We start from the raw sequence: 16,993 nt of genomic DNA, 5'->3' as shown, positions 1-16,993 counted from the left end.
ATGCTGCTGCCGGAGTACTGACTGGAAGTATTGCTGATATCAAGTCTACCATCCTCTTAAAATACTCTATCTAACAATATCAGTCTCATGAAGAAAGTTTTTTTTAACGTTTATTCAAAATAGCAGAGAAACATGCATTCTTGTTCTCAGGAAGGAACATTGACAGATGAGAGGAGTACTGGAAAAGTACACAGTAAGTACTTCATAGTACTTGTGGGGGTAGTTTCACTAGTATTGAGTCCAACAGGATCAATCTCACGAAGAACTAAGGACAAAAAAGAATTCCCTCATCAAACTTAGCAGAAGTGGCTTGATTTTGTTCTCAGCAGGGGACTTTGACAGAGTATTCCTCAAACAATACACAGTAAAAGTACTTCAATGTATTGTAAGTAGTAGGCTAACTAATACAAAGTCAAACAGTATCAATTTCATTAAGAACTAATGGTAAAATTATATTTTTATCATTCATCAAATATAGCAGAAAAACATGCATTATGTACTATGGAGGGGACTTTGACAGACAAGTGCACAGCAAAAGTACTTCATTTTATTTCTGGTAGAAGTCAAACTAGAACCGAGTCCAACAGTGTCAGTTTTCTTAAGAACTTGTGGTAAAACATATTTGTATCACTCGTCAAATATAGCAGGAATGATGAGCAGCTGATTTGGAGTTGACCGCAGTGCAGAATCGCTGTATAGTTTAAATCTCCTAACAATGTTGTCCATTTTAGACAGAGGCTTATTATATTTACAGCCCTTATAACATCCATTTTCTGGGCTCAATATGTGTCTTGGCCGTTTTCGTTGTGATCGCTAAATTCACCTTGTTTCCCTTTGTTTATAATATTATCACCGCTTTTGTTTTGAAATCACTTCCGTGAGTTTGGCCCCGCCCCTCGCTCCAATGACCATTAGTCCATTTAGTAAGGTAAAAAGCAAAAAGGCCTCTCAAACGCTCTTCCGTTTACGTGTTTAATAAAGAAAAACAATTGGACGGTAGATACACGGATTTCCTGTGTTGCATAACGACAATACCTGACTCGGATATACTTGATAGTATAACACATTTGTAGAGTATTTTTTGCAAAACTGCGTTTAAACATTTTGCAAGTTTAAAATATAATTTGTCACTCGCTTCATCACCCACACGTTTTTGCGTTATGTCAAAGATCAACATTGACAAAGTTGTCCAATGTTGATCAGTAATGGCAAAAAAAATTCATCTGCTCCAAGATAATAATGGCACCGGAATGAATACTTATCCCTGCCTAATTTCAAACACGTTTTTGTCAATTACAAAAGGGGATGTCACATAAATCCAATGTTGTTCTAATGTACATATTACCTTTTTACTTTTTGTTATTCAGGTGCTGTTATTATTATTTATCAAAAGGAAGGGCATATTAATCCACTCCATAAATCTATAGATGTTTACCATCAAAGGCTACAGATGCTGTATCAAGTTAGATTAAAATATTGTTAAAATGAAACAAAAATAGGTTTTAAATTGAGTTGATAAAATTGGATTCGTGGGTACAAAATAAATGATTAGGTAAATAACATAATATTCTTTGATGTTATTACCTTTAAATGTTATGACAACGATCAAAAATGTATAAAGGCAAATAATCCTGATAAAATCTGAGTTTAACCCTGAATGTACTTTCATGAGTGGGTGGGATCCGCGAACTGTAGTGTCATGTTGCTGTCACGAGTTTCCCGTTTACCGCGCTCATGAATCATGGGACGTGTAGTTCTTTATGCGCCCAAGCTTGTTGAATGCATACAGCTAAAAACTACAAACATTAAACTTGTGGCGCAGCCGCAGTACGTTCAATGGCTGGGGTCGCAAAAGCGCATCCTGAATGAATCTCCGGTCCGCTGCAGTTGTCGACGGAAACGAAAAGAGATACACGCTATCCCGGTAACGTTGGCATATCTTTATAACGCATTCCGGTTACTTTCACACCATTTTACTTCTAGTCCGACTGCCAGTTAGTCAAATACAGCATCAACGTTATGAAAAGGCTTGCAACTGCTTCTATTGGACTAACGTTACTGAGCTGCCTAACAACCAGCTTTAGCTCATTACAGTATCAACAGAAGTACTCCGATATTGTACTTAAGTAAAAGTAGAAGTACCAGAGTGTAGGACTAGTCTGTTACAAGTGCAATTCCTGCATACACAATGTTATTTAAGTAAAAGTACTAAAGTAAAAATATACTTAAAGTTCCAAAAAGTAGATTGCAGATTGACTAATATATAATATAGTATGTTCTGATTAAAGCTGGTCATTTTGATTGTATACTGCAGGGTAGCTTGTGAATGTTACTCCAGGCGTAACAAAGTCTTATTAAGTGTTGATTATATTTCACTTCATTTATCCAAATCTATGTTGAGGAGTAAAAGTACACTATATACCTCTGAATTGTATTTGGATAGAGTAACCCACAAATGGAAATACTACAAAAAATAGTCCCTCAAAATTATACTTAAGTTCAGTACTTGAGTAAATATACTTAGTTACTTTACACCCCTGTGTATAATGTCACACATATAGTTAACACATGATCACTTCACACAGCATTATACTTAGAAGGAAAACAGCAGAATCTCACTTTTTTATGTCCAAAATAATATTTATTCAAATGGTCTACATTTTCCATTTTCAACGTTAAATTGACTATAGTTTGGTCTATGAAATGTGTTCAAAAACTGTCAAACACATCCATCACAACTTCTCAGAGCCTAATGTTGCTTCTTCAGATGTCTCGTTCGACCAGAAGTCCTATACCAGAACATTTTTTGTTTAAAATGATCAGTGTTAGAAGAAGTACTCAGATATTTTACTTAAGGGAAAGTACACATACTATGGTTTTAAAATATTCCACTACCAGTAAAAGTCCGGATTTCAAAGCTTTACTTAAGTAAAAGTATAAAAGTATTAGCATCAAAATATATTTAAAGATATATAGCATAAGGTTATTCAGTCAAATTGAGTTAATAAAACAAGTAAAAGAGTCTATTATATGACATATATTATGTGTACATATAAAAGTACGAAGGTTAATTGTCTAATTTAATTTCTGTATATTCATATTATCCAGGAAACTGTTGGGATTTCAAGATGGCAGGTTAGTCACTGAAAACACGTTTCTATCTATCTGTCTATCTATCTGTCTATCTCGCTATCTGTCTATCTATCTATCTTGGTAAATTCACAATCCACACTACACTTGCCCATCCTTTAATTAAACAAACTCTTACTCGGAACAGAAATAATAAAATGACATGTTGCATCCTGTTTCAGACCGCGCCAACAACTTTCCTCCCCTGCCTCAGTTCTTCAGAATAAAGCCATGCTTTTACCACAACATTGAAGAGGAAATACCTGCACAGCACCAGCAGTTGGTGCGCAGAGTCTACACTCTTTGGATGAGTGAGTGTTGCCACATACATTAAATAGTCATTTAAATAGTTCTTTGAATTTATCTTGGAATAGGAACATGAATCTCTTCTTTCTACTACTATGCACAAAAATGAATCACTTCCCTTTCTCTGCTTTCCTCCACTGTCCCCTCTCCCCCGCAGTGTATTCAGGCACACTGTTCCTAAATGTGATCTCATGTATTGCTTGGTGGGCTGGGGGTGGAAGTGCCACAAATTTCGGCTTTTCACTACTCTGGCTCCTACTGTTCAGCCCGTGCAGTTACACCTGCTGGTTCAGACCACTCTACAAAGCCTTACGGTTAGTCACCATCTTATTAATGTCATTATGCTGTATCATTTCTGAACGTGGTATATTTAAAGCACAAATCACCCAAAAAGTCTCTGCATACTTTACAGAATATAATGTAACATCAGACACACAACTATGAGACATCACACTTGATAACGCATACAGGCAAAATGTAAAACACATCACCAGGAAAGTTAATGTAGGTCAGGCCATTTGAAAAGTTAATTAAGCAATGAGGTTAACATGGAGGAGAGCTCAATGAGCAAAAGCTCTACACAAAAATACTTTTCGTTAAAACCTAAAGGTAAAAAAAAACAATGTCAAAGGAAGTTTAAAGATGTAGAATATAGAGCAATAGGACTGGAGATGTAGGAAGATCTTTGGTAGGGAAGAGATAAGAGTAGGAGGAACTGAACAGAAGACTGGAGTAAAAAAAGCATGATGGCAATAGTGCAGCCTGGGAAAAACGGTTGTAAAGTCAGTTGGAATTCATCCCAACTGCAATTACTGATTCAAATTCTGTCATCTACCTGCCTGCGTAACTGCACACACTACAAGGCTAAGCAGACAAACTATCCCAACACTAGCATGCAGGCTGTGAGTATCACTCCCCAAGGAGTACAGACAGGAGGACATACCTTATCCTGCTTGAGAAAGTCTTATATTTCACACCTTCAGGCTGATTGTAAACACTGTCTCTACAGCAGGCTACAGCAGCCTAGGGGCTCCTCATTTCAAAATGTCATTACTGGAAATACAGTAATGGGATCTAATCATAAATGCTTCTAGCCAATATCACCCCCACTGATTTTCCATTACACTTCCAAAGTTTGGACTGTATGATTGTGAAACTAGTGTGAAATAGTCTCCTCTGTGGTATCATAAACACTCACCTTCTATCCTCAGGGTTGATAAATGCTAGGAGGAAGCAGCGCTGCAACAATAGTGCAGCTCTTGGATTGTGAGTGTATCATCCTTGTGTTTTCTCTTTTGTTCACAGGGCTGACAGCTCGTTCAACTACATGACCTTCTTCTTCATCTTCTTCCTTCAGTGTGTCTTGGCTCTAATCCAGACTATTGGCATCTCTGGCTGGGGAACAAGGTCAGTAGTAAAAAAAAAAGCTCTAAAAACTGTGCGCATGTTTCATCATCGAGTGGGTTGTGACGAGGGCTTTTGTCAAATGATCAAGGCAGCTGGGAAATGTGTTTCCATCAGAAATTTTCACACGTGATTATTTAAGTATCATTCTATTCATTATAGTTTCCTCCATGGTTTAGGACGAGGGGTTGTTGCAGTCGCTGTACATGGGGTTGAAAGGTTTTAACCATAACATTAAAATACTAGTTTGGATCTCTTGAAGTGGGGCTGAATGAGGTACTTAAACACAGCAGTAAATTGCTTTGCTTCTGTTATGGTACTCCTGTCTGTTTCTCTTAACGTGCGTGCCGACCATCATTTACTGTAATTGACTAAAGATAAGTACCTTATGTGGCTCCACTACAAAAAACGGGAACTGTCCCTTTAAGAACCGATGAGGCCTACTTTGAGTATACAAACCCCGATTCACATGAGGTTGGGATGCTGTGTAAAAGAAAAAGGATTTGCATCATTGTTTTTATTTACGTTTTACACAATGTTCCAACTTACAAATATTTGTTTTTATTTGTGTTTAATTCTTAACAACAAGGTTTTTTGGGCAAACTATAATAAAAGTTCATAATTTTTTCACATTTCTACAAACAGATTGTCTTGAATTATCATGTTAATTGTTTATCAAGACTACTTTTATACAAGCACGAGTCACATCTAAATAACTACAGTCAGAATGCCATATTGATATTTTATTTTAGAATAGATAATAATAATAATAATAATAATAATGCATTTTATTTATATAGCGCTTTTCACAACTCAAAGACGCTTTACAGTATGAGGGAGGGTAGACAAACAAGGACAGGCAAACAAGTAAGTAAAAAATAAAAAGGCAGTCAAGAGGAAGTTAATTGAGAGGGGGGGGGCTTATGGGTAGACAGAGTTGAAAAGATGTGTTTTGAGGCGGGACTGAAAGACTGTGAGGGACTCAGAGTCACGGAGATCTTGGGGGAGGGACTTCCAGAGCCTAGGAGCTGCCACTGAGAAGGCTCTGTCCCCAAAGCTGCAGAGTGTGGATGTGGGAATGGATAGGAGTCCGGCTGCGGTGGATCTGAGGGACCGTGGGGGTTGATAAGGAGTAGATGTAGACATTATTATCACCAACCATGTTCTTAAAGCTAAGCAATATTGGTGTTCAGATGCTTAAGTCAACAATACTATTCACTCATGATAACAAGTAACATGTAATGATAAAATGTGTCATGTAAAGTGAATGTGACACTGATCATCCTGAAGCTGTTTGCCACTGCATCTGTTTGCGCACTGCTTAATGTCTCATTGGTTACTTTGGGTAATTGTATTAAATCCACTTTGCTAATTGCATACTGTGTGATACACTAACCCGTACTACTCCATCTCACCCTCACCAACTCATCATAGCGGCTGGATTGCGACAATGATGTTTTTCAGCACAAATGTGGGCTCCGCTATAGTGATGCTTATCACAACCCTGCTCTTCACTGTGGTGACTGCTTTAATGGCACTGGTTCTCATTAAGGTGAGCATACACTAAAAAACACACTTGCATTTGTCCATCATCTATATAAGCCCACACAGACGCTTAAAAACAGACACAAATGCAGATTATGAACACTTTTTTTACACTTTCCTTTCCTGTGGTAGGTGCACAGAATGTACCGAGGCGGCGGCGGCAGTATGGAGCAGGCTAAGGAGGAGTGGAGCACCGGGCTGTGGAAGAGTGCTCCTGTGAGGGAAGCAGGTTTTAACGCTGTTGCTCAGACGGCCCAGGGCCCGAGTTTGCCCCAGTACCCTGCCGCAGTGCCGAGTTACCCCGACAACAGCCACTGGTGATAGGGGAGAGTCACCACTAGAGGGAGACAGATAGCTGGTCGTTTTTAAGCAGCATATCATCACCCTGACATGACAAAATGCATAGAAATATTGTTTTGAATGTTCACTTGATCTTAGCACTACACTTGTAGTAGATGGTTATCTTCCTAACATGCCATTACATTTCAATTTTTGTTTACATATATTTTATTATTAAATGAATGAGAGAGAACTACAGTTTTATGCTTAAAAAAGTCTTGCAAATGTGCAATTGGAAACTCAAAAAGAATGCGAACTGTTTCAGGATAGCAGTGTGTATAGGATGTGTGCCTTATGGAGCTTTTATGAAAGCATTGTTTTATGTATTGCAAAATCTGCATGCTAGAAATCATAGAATGCCAAACCACAGTTTTTTTGCTTTTGCAACAAGAGAGCAGCTGCAAACTGCACGTTTTTTATCTGGTGGAGTTGATTTCTTTGTAATACATGTATTCTGTGTCAGGAGTTCAGGTTATTTTTGATGCGTTGTGCTTGAAATCTCCATGCTTGCCTACTGGCTGTAATTTCTTGCCTTAATATTGCGTGCAGATTTTGTATGTAAAAACTATCTTGCTTGACTTTCGCCTTAAACTGCTTTTTGTGTTAAACTGAACTTTTGCTTCAGTGAAGCAACGTGTGGAAACATTTCAAAAGTTTTGGGTGTGTAATCCTCCCGATTACTCACTGAGTGCTCATGTGCCAAAACACTAACACTTTCCATTGTTTTGATACTGGAAAAAAGTCACTACCAAAGTAGATGTATTCAGTTTCTACACTGTTTGCTTTTAGTGGACAGCACCCTGCAGTGAAGGATAGGGTCCTTCTGCTGTTGACAATGTTTCAGTCGCTTTCACTTTCCCCCAGATAGACAGAGTATGTTTGTGTGACTGCAGTGTGTTTTCATGCAGCCTATCATGGGGTTCAGACTGAACAGGATTCTCTTATTTTAAAAAAAACTGACCATGGGTTACAACCAAGTCAACTGACTGAAAAAATAACTGCAAATGGATTCAGCGGTGTAGTCAAATGTACACATGGTGTGTTAAAACACTATTTGTTAACTGATTAAATGTCATTGCAACAATCATATGTGAAGAATCTGATTCAACCCAATGATTGTGGCTTTTTATGCAGGTAAAATATAAGTTTAACTGCTTTTTATTTCGGCAGAATGATACCAAAAGCCTGTATGACGCTAGGCACCTGCTGGAAGTAAAAGGTGCCTGCCTTATTATTTGATTTACTTTTATTCTTGTTATGAAAGTGTCCTCTATGGCCAACTGCCAAAATCAGTATTTACATTTTTTTCTCCTGTTATTTGACAAGTGTGATATTGTAAAAATAACCTTAAAATATTGCAACATTTCAATAAATATTATTATTCCCATTATTTCTGTGTCCTCACTGAATATTTTACGGTTGGAAAATGTGGTGCAAATCCGAAAAAATTGCCAAAACGTTCATAATACAGAAGTTATTTTTTATGGCTGTATTCTATTCGGTTATCTGGTGTGTCGAGTAATGTTAGAACATCCAACTGTTAAGTGTTTAAGGTTTGATTTTCTTTCCAAATGATTTTATACAGTATTGTTTTGGTGGTATGAAAATGTAGGAATATTGGAGATTTTAGTTTGTTTGCATATTAAAGGTCCCATGACATGGCCATTTTTACTGATCATAATTCCATTGTTGAGGTCTACTAGAATAGTGCAACATTGTGCAATTTTCCAAAATCACATTGGTTTCTCATACAGCATCTCTGTATAGTATGTGTATTCACTCTGTCCTACACACCTTGTTGGAGCTCCTGCCCCCCCTCCCTATGAGCCCACTGTGCTCTGATTGGTCAGCTCGCCCACTTTGTTCGGATCAGAGCCGTATAGAGAGGCGAAGTCACGCCCATCTACTTCCGGCCCATGGGACCCCGGAAGCGAAACATTTATATTGAATTCAATGGAGAGAGAACACGTATCTTTTGATCCCGTTTGAATTGTGCCACGAACTACATATATGATGTTTGTCAATCTTAAACAATAAGTTCCATGTCAAAAAAGTCACATTTTGTCGTAAAACTGTTGAAATATAAGACTAAAAAATACGCGACTACAAAGACTACAAATCCCATTCTGGGTCGCGTAAGTGATGTCACAGGCGATAATGCTCCAAGTGGTTGCGACTCGTAATTAAAGCGAAGAAGAAGATCTCATAACTGATTTATTCCCTCCAATAAATAAGAGATTGCTAAAAATAAATTCACTTTTACAAGATGCCTGTGTGCTTTGTACCAGGTTGTAATCACATAAGTGATCAAACCACTTGCTCGTTCTATCGATTCCGGTCTGATGAAAGGACCAGGAGTCGCTGGATCAGACATATCAGGTAATACACATGTTGTGCATGGAACATATATAGTCAAGTTAGCTACCTAGCTAGTAGCGACGAGTAGCGAGCACGTTAGTTAGCATTACATTACTTAGCCTTGTCATTTTTAGTAGCCTTACCATGAAGTTATTATTTTATTACATGAAGTAAGAGTAAGAGTAGTCATGATGGTAAGTATTTCGTGAAACATTTGAAGAGTAGCCTACTGCGCCATCCACCGGGTGCTATGGAAGCAGTCAGGGAGAGTCGAAGGCAGGCAGGGAGCTTTGCATGACAGATTCTTCTGGACGTGTTTCATTGTGATGACAGTAAGGGTGAGTCAATCTGTTTGTTGGAAAGACAGTAGTTGAGTGATTACTGAGAGAAAATTATTAGAAGAGATAATTATTCAAAGTGTTGTTACTTTAAAGTGTTGTTACTGACCTTTTTCTCTTTTATTTCCTTTCCCTCACCTGTAACTGCTAAGACCCTGAGGAACATGCACACTGACCTGCCCTGGCAACCTGATTTCCACTGTACGTAATAGTATTTGGTTATGGTATATTATTTATATACATCAAAGGCACAATGCACCCCCCAGAGACACACATGTATTGAGTGTGATATTTTGCATAGGTCAAGTGAAATCATCTTTACACACTAGAAAACTGTAGGAGCGGCAACTTGTTTTGAAATTGAATTTTTAATATCCGATAATAAAGTTGAACTGTTTTCTTTATTCTTCTCTCTTCCCAGCTCCATCCATCACCGTGATCTGTTCCTGCAGGTCCTGCTTGCTAATCAATGCTTTATTTTTTTACACAATTACAAATAAAGTCAATGTATTGTATGACATGAAGTTGTGCTTAATTCGGAGTCAATAATAAATTAATTCTGCCTTCAACTGCACAATGACTGTGGACTGCACCGACATCCATGTAGCTGCCCCCCAGTAAGATGAACCAAGCAAAGAGGGTCACCATCATGCCCAAGGACATCCAGCTGGCCCGCTGCATCCGCGAGAGGGCTTAGACTGACCCGAGACCAGCACACCCAAACACAACGGCTCTTTTAAGAGCCACCTACAGTTTCAAAGAGTTGCAATCCTACGTTATCATAATTATTAAACTGGTTCATGTGTCACTTAGTTTACTGAACCGTGATGAATGAAAGAAATGAGTGAGGTAGTGGTTTACAGAAGTTACAAAGACATTAATAGATGAGAAACAGGTCAGTGTAAACACAAGCTTCGGTCAATTATGGATCATTCAAACTATATACAAAAAATATGTAATAAAGTTCTAAAATAAGTATTCGGTATATTCCTTGATAGCTTTTGGAGAAGGTTGTTTTTAAGTTTACTAAAATCTATCGTTTCAACTGTTTCACTTTATAAAAAGGAACAGGTGAGTAGAGCATCATTGAGTTTCTTATTCTGTCAGTAAATTATCCAAATGAAATGTTTATCATTATTTTAGTCAACCCTAAACAAATTGATTGTACCTTTTAATAATGACCTTACATGGTCGCCAAATTTAAATTAACTTCAGAAAATCAAATCTATTCTGAGAAAAAACGAATAAATGTTTAAAGATAGGAACTTGCCATCCCACTGAAAAACAGTCCGTAGAGATTTAAAGGCGTAGTTGTAGTTCAGTCCAACATTTAATTTGGATTCATTTCGCCAACAGTCAACTATTTTCATAAAGAATATATATATTTTTCAAAGTCAACTTTATTGTCAATCTTACTCAGTTTGTGTTTATAGACAGAGATCAAAAAGACGTTTCCAACAATCCCAAATATGAAAAATTTAATTATACAATTTACAGATATGTATACAAATATATATATCCTATATACACCATCATGTATAATGATGGTGTATGATGTAGAAGGGAGTGTGGTAGATAACAAGTAAATATAGAGTTACATACAGATCCATGTTACAGCAAAAGATGGAATAACTAAGAAGCACGCAGTATAATAATAATTACATGCAACAATGAAATAACTGCTCAGCGTCTCCACCACAATCCCAATCTGCTGTGTCCTGTTTTCCTCCCCTCTGCATAACACCCCATCACACATACGGAACACAACGCAGAGTCTGAGGGTGTTAAGAGTATGTTTATTTAAATGTCCTCCTCTCTACTGGCCAACACAAGGAGCATATGCTGGCTGTAGAAGTTCTCCAGGAGGAGGAGATTTCCATGCCATGCAGGGTCTTTGGGGATGAGGATGATGATCGCCTCCTTCTGGTCCACACAACAAAGTAGCAGAGACTCCGGTCTGTGATGTGCAGCTGCCCTTGGACCTGGTGCCAGTATGGGTGATATATGACCCACCCTCCTCACGGAGACAGAAGGATGGTAACTGGACTGCCTCCGCGATGGTCATGTTCATGTCACCAAAATCCTTGAATCTACACACAGCAAATAAACTCAAATGACACAACGAGATGTAAAAGGAGATCACACATACAGTATAGTCGATATAAAACTGGCCGCTTCAATCTGAAGAGCAACTAAAACAAAACACGGGAGTGTACCTTGTTCTTGTGAACACTAATGTAATCCACAGCATACACAGAGACCACGAAGTTCTAAAGGAGAAAACTAGTTACTGAAACAAAACACGTTAGTGTACCTTGTTAGCTAATGTTAGCTAGCTGACATTAACGTTCCACATTGCACTCATATTACTCACCAACATCTTGTAAAGCCGGTCCCGCTGCTCTTACAGAACCGACTAACTCCCCTTTCGTGTATGTACAGCTCTCAACGTGTCCAGACTTGTAGTGATGTTCACCTCGTTTTATACTTTTATTCTCATTCTGAAAGAAACAGGTGAAATTTGCTAACGTGACGGCCGTCTTTGTGATGGTGACGCGTATTGTGCGAGACGAGAGAACTGTAGTTCACTCAGCGGTTTCACACAAAAAAAAGTGTAACTTCACAGTTTTACGACACATTTTTATTTTTTTGACTTGCAAAATATTCTTTTAAATTGACAAACATCATATGTGTCATTCGTGGCACAATTCAAACGGGATCAAAAGATAACCTTTCTCTCTCCATTGACTTCAATGTATAATTGTACGCTTCCGGGGTCCCATGGAGGCTCCCGGAAAGGGAGGGACTTCGCCTTTCGGATGAGTCCACCTAGAGCCATATAATAGAAGAGTTACGACAACGGAAGTCCAAAAACGGTTATCGTCACGTGGACGATGTAGACGAGGATCGTTCCCCGGAAGTTCATGGCGGGCAATGTGAATGCATTGATAACAGGAGATAGAACTACGATTTTTGGTAATTATTAGTGAATAAAGGTTTTGATTTGCAATATTTATACAACAAATCGATATGTGTATGTATTTACATCAATATGTTTTCAAAAATAAAATAGAATTTGCTAATATTAAGTGATAATATTAGGATTAGTGTGAACAACTAGTTTACATGTTAGGCTAACAGTGCCTTGGTTAAAGAGCCTGTTGCTGTTTATATAGCTTTGAATTCTTTCAAACCAATATTATCTTCTTAAACTTGTATGGTAGTCAGGAGCATCACTTTCTAATGTTTATTGATACATTTAGAGGGAGGGGATCTAAAGTAATGCTTTAAAATTCAGATTAGATTAATTTCTACAATTTTCTTAAATTCATGGTAGTTTCAGTAATCCCCTGGTAATTGAGGACACAAGTTATCTAAATGACTAATGTCATCTTTATGGCTTTCAGAAAGGACAGGAGACCGACAGGTGACTATCAAAGGACCAGCAGCAGCATGATGATGATGATGATGATGATGATGATGATGATGATAAATGTGTTGCTTTAGGAACATCCATTGCAAATACATGGAATTCAATAAACATTGAATAGCATATCATGCAGTTTGTCGGTGCCTTTTCCTCCGTGTTGTCCTGGTTTGCTGTGCTGCCTCCTAGTCGCCACCATGGTTTGCTGTGCTGCCTGGGGATGCTCAAATCGCTCAGAGAAAGGAGTACGAATGTACGGCTTCCCCACTGACACAGAGCGGAGGAAAAAATGGCTGGCTCAAGTCAGCAGGAGCAATTTCATGACCAACAGCAACAAAATATGTGATGTAATTATATACAAACACTGCATTTGCACTTTTTCACAAAACGAAAACCACACCATTGGGAAAGCTTAATGTTTTGTTTAATACAAAAAAACAGGGAAAGGCTTGAAAAACACTGAGAGTTGAGACTCAGGGTGCAGGGTGAGGGTCTCAGTGCAGGGATTCAGGCTCCATTGAATCCCCCTCTGGTTCTTGTGCTGAAAGAGGGAGTAACAGACAGGAGAAAGGGTTATACACACCTATATAGCACACCTATTGCCTTGGGGAGATAAGGTGTTTACTTATATAAAACAGTAGTATTAAACGTACCTTGTGTTTTCACTCTCACTTAAGTCCCTCTCCCTTTGCCATCAATCCAGAATCAGCTGAGCTGCATCATTATACAGACAGGTAATAATCAACAGAATCACAAGGACACAATATGGCTCTGCTAAAAACACTCACTCTTACACGCACCAAAGTTATATTTATCTAATATTTAACTCCCTCCACCCCCGCATACAATCCCGTTTAGAAGCCCCTCTTCTCTAAACAATTAAAAGGCTGTTCAACGTGTGTTGCTAACTTGCTTCGGTATGCTAGCTTAATCTGTTATCTGTAAACGTTCCCTAAATCTACTAATTTAGGGATAATCCACTGACATCCTTTAATACACATGTTCATTTGAATCAGATGTACTGATAATATCCGCAATATAAATCTTTAAACTTCTTCTTACCTTTAAAAGTCCGTCACGAACGGTCTATTATGCTGCAACTCCACAGCTCTGCTAGCCTTGGCGCTAACTTCCGGGGAACGATTGAGAGGCTCCACGATCCGCCATTGCTGTAAAAAAGTGGTCCATTGGAGTGAACGGAGATGTCGTAACTCTTCTATTATATGGCTCTGAGTCCACCACCGTTACAGCGGAACATCAGTGTTTATGTGTTACAATCATAGGTTACAATCATGGGTTACAATGAGTTTGTTAGCAACCAGGAAATGACACCAGTAATGACAAACAGATGAGAATGCTGCGTGGGGTCTGGGTGCCGTGTTGGCGGGACGTTGCGGGGCTCGCTGCTCTGCCCTAGGCTTTGAGGCTCGAGGAGCGGACAGTGTGAGGTGGATTACTGGTTTCGTTTCCTGGTTGCTGCGTGGGGTCTGCGAGACACCGCGGAGCTCAGCCTGAGCACACACTCAGAGTTTGAGCTCCGAGGCCGTTTCTCAATCACGAGGAAACTTGATTCCAAGCCAATATTTCAAGGATACTACGCCATCGAGTGCCGCCGAAGGACTGTTCCAATCTCCAGCATACTTGGAATTCCACCGAGGCCGCGTCCTTGGTTTGGGGGTAATTTTGAGGCTGCACATGGGTAGACTTCGCGTCCTTCAAATCCCCACAATGCTTTGCGCACAGACCAATTTCCCCAAATCTGTGGCGGAAAATGTAAGGCTGGGGTTGCGTTCCGATAATCCAAAAATCAGCTCCTAAATTCTAACCCTATCTCCTATTCCTTGACCTCTGAGTGAAACGTCACGGGGTTAAGGGATAGTGGATAGGAGAATTCAAAAGGACTGAGGAGAAGAGACTGCGGTACTTTAGAGAATCCGAATGCACTTTCACTATCTGACGTGTTTATGATGCGCCAGCGGACGTCATAAATGTGCGTCTGCTGCTGTGGGGAAACTATGGAAACTACAGTTTTCTATACAGCGGACTACAACATGGATGTACAATAAGAAGGAGGGACTACTGTAAACTCATCTAGACACTCTGCACCTGTTGTTCTATGCTTTATGAACGTGGACAACAGAGAAACATATTCTTCATGACCAAAGTTGGAATTGAAATAAAGAAAAGTGAAACTTATGCTCATCACCCTCTCCCTCCGGTCCACATTAATACAAATGATCCCAATACGTATGATTGTTTGAAAATATCTTAAAATAAATACAAATGTATTTATTATAAACATTAGTCCTTAACATCTATCACTGTGTATATCACCATTCAAACATCTTGAGTTGAACAAACCCCACACAGCTCAGTGAAATGTTGACTTTATTTGATCATTTCAGTAAAAACTAACGTTCATATTTCTCTTTTTGATTATAATACTGATGAACGTTCAAAACAAAGCACTTTTGCGTTTTAAAATGCTTAATAAGCACCGTAACTTTCATGATATGATTTCTCCGTCATAATCGTTTGTTGACTGTTGTGTGACGGCAAATGCTGCGGCTGCAAGGCATTGTGGGGCAGCATTTTCTCCTCTCCTTTCGGTAAGGGAGGTCCAGTGGTTCCTAAGCTAAAGGAGGTTATAAAGGAAGTTTGAAACCTCCTTTCCTTTCATTTAGAGAATTGAAACGGCACTTATTATGGCTGCCACTGACGTACTTCCGGGTCATTTCACTTGGTTAGGAAGGTTCCTAAGCTAAATGGACTATTGGAACGCAACCGGGGCCTCTCATATGACGCACACTTGCTAGCCTATTCCACTCTTCGTTTTCCGATTGCCAGGAAGGATTCTTGCCTAGCTTCTGAAGGAAGTGCTACCAAGCAAGCATCCTCGCGATTGCGAAACGGCCCGAGTGAGTGTGTGTGCGGAGCTCCACGGATTGGTCCATTTGGACCAATCCTCGGAGATCCGCAGCATTACGTCACTATGACCAGGAAGAAGAAAATGGAAAAAGATAAATCTCCAACGAGGCGTTCTGGGGCAGCAAGCATATACAGGTATTTTCTGTGTTAGAGTTTTACTCGCTACAGGGTGTACTTTGAGGGTTTGTGACCCTGAAGACCGTTTACATGCAGAAAAAGCTACATAACACACAAGGGGACGGGTAATAACCGGAAAAGCATATCATGGGACCTTTAATTTAATGACTGTGGCTCTTCAAACACTCAAAGGTACAGGTCTCCCTAAAATCAGAAAGACATATTTGTTCTCTTATCTGCTATTTATCTAGATTGTTTTATGTTGTTATGAGGGTTGGAGATATCAGCAGCAGAGATGTCTGGCTTCTATATGTATTAAGCGTCTTTGAGTTGTGAAAAGCGCTATATAAATAAAATGCATTATTATTATTATATGTCAGGCCGAAGAGGAAAAATATACATTTTTGATTTTAGGGTGAACTGTCCCTTTATAACAAAACGATACAAAAACAGGCTTCAGTGATACTCAGTTCTCGTCACCGCTGATGGACCCATGTGTCAGATGTGTTAATGCCCACCTTTGCTGTGTTTTTACTTCTGTACCCCATGTCCTCAGTGTAAGATATTATGCCCTGGCGAAGATATTCTGCTGTCGTATTGATTTATTCAGAAATGCAAGTCAGAAATGTTCAAAGAAACCGGTGTAGAATAAAAAAATGCCTGTGAGCCGTAACGGCAAGACAGCCTGAACTAAAAGTAAGAGCTCATTAAATCTTGGGAGGAAACTAGGGCTGATGAACAGGAGGGCAGCTAGCGACTTCTGAAAGTTAAAAACAACTCAGTAAAAGCGCTCTCTTTTTTAGAATAAAGAAAACAATATTTGGTGAGTTGCTTGCCTTTATTCCCCAGTGTAAATATGCCCATGCTAAGAAATCTAAGCACTTTTTTTGCATATCTATGCAACAATCTTGGCAATATTTTATTTATTTATCCCCTAATAAGATCAAAATATACTTTTAATTCTGTTTTGAAAACTTCCTTAAACTGCTCTGTTGAATAATGTAGACCCACTTCAACCCTTTCATATTTTACAGTACTGGTTTGAAGCGGCTCTGACTGCTGTTGTTAATGACAGAGTGTGAAAAACACAGTACATTCATGC

The 16,993-nt window shown here is 39.0% G+C and overlaps 1 protein-coding gene and 1 long non-coding RNA gene across 2 annotated transcripts; one reads left to right on the top strand and one right to left on the bottom strand.

The window, feature by feature from the left end:
• Positions 1-1,833: 1,833 nt before the first annotated feature.
• scamp4 (secretory carrier membrane protein 4) lies at positions 1,834-8,113 on the top strand. The gene is made up of 7 exons (XM_034081409.2): positions 1,834-1,924; positions 3,109-3,135; positions 3,312-3,440; positions 3,593-3,749; positions 4,741-4,842; positions 6,274-6,391; positions 6,517-8,113. The coding sequence occupies exons 2-7, from the start codon at positions 3,129-3,131 to the stop codon at positions 6,703-6,705; spliced, it is 702 nt and encodes a 233-aa protein (XP_033937300.1). The 5' UTR covers positions 1,834-1,924; positions 3,109-3,128; the 3' UTR covers positions 6,706-8,113.
• Positions 8,114-13,305: 5,192 nt separating this feature from the next.
• Positions 13,306-14,030, bottom strand: LOC139433743 (uncharacterized). The gene is made up of 3 exons (XR_011643131.1): positions 13,909-14,030; positions 13,500-13,560; positions 13,306-13,387 (listed from the first exon to the last, which is right to left on the bottom strand). It is a non-coding gene; the product is annotated as an uncharacterized lncRNA (long non-coding RNA).
• Positions 14,031-16,993: the final 2,963 nt, after the last annotated feature.

The sequence above is a fragment of the Pseudochaenichthys georgianus genome, chromosome 4 (genome assembly GCF_902827115.2).
Source record: "Pseudochaenichthys georgianus chromosome 4, fPseGeo1.2, whole genome shotgun sequence".
NCBI lineage: Eukaryota > Metazoa > Chordata > Actinopteri > Perciformes > Channichthyidae > Pseudochaenichthys > Pseudochaenichthys georgianus.
Note: the sequence above shows the minus strand (reverse complement) of the source record. Positions and strands in the feature narration are given on the sequence as shown.

What these genes read in the sequence shown, in the direction of transcription:
- scamp4 (XM_034081409.2), top strand. An exon ending in AGTCTACACTCTTTGGATGA is followed by an intron (nt 3,441 to 3,592) that starts GTGAGTGTTGCC and finishes TCTCCCCCGCAG; the next exon opens with TGTATTCAGGCACACTGTTC. An exon ending in ATCTCTGGCTGGGGAACAAG is followed by an intron (nt 4,843 to 6,273) that starts GTCAGTAGTAAA and finishes AACTCATCATAG; the next exon opens with CGGCTGGATTGCGACAATGA.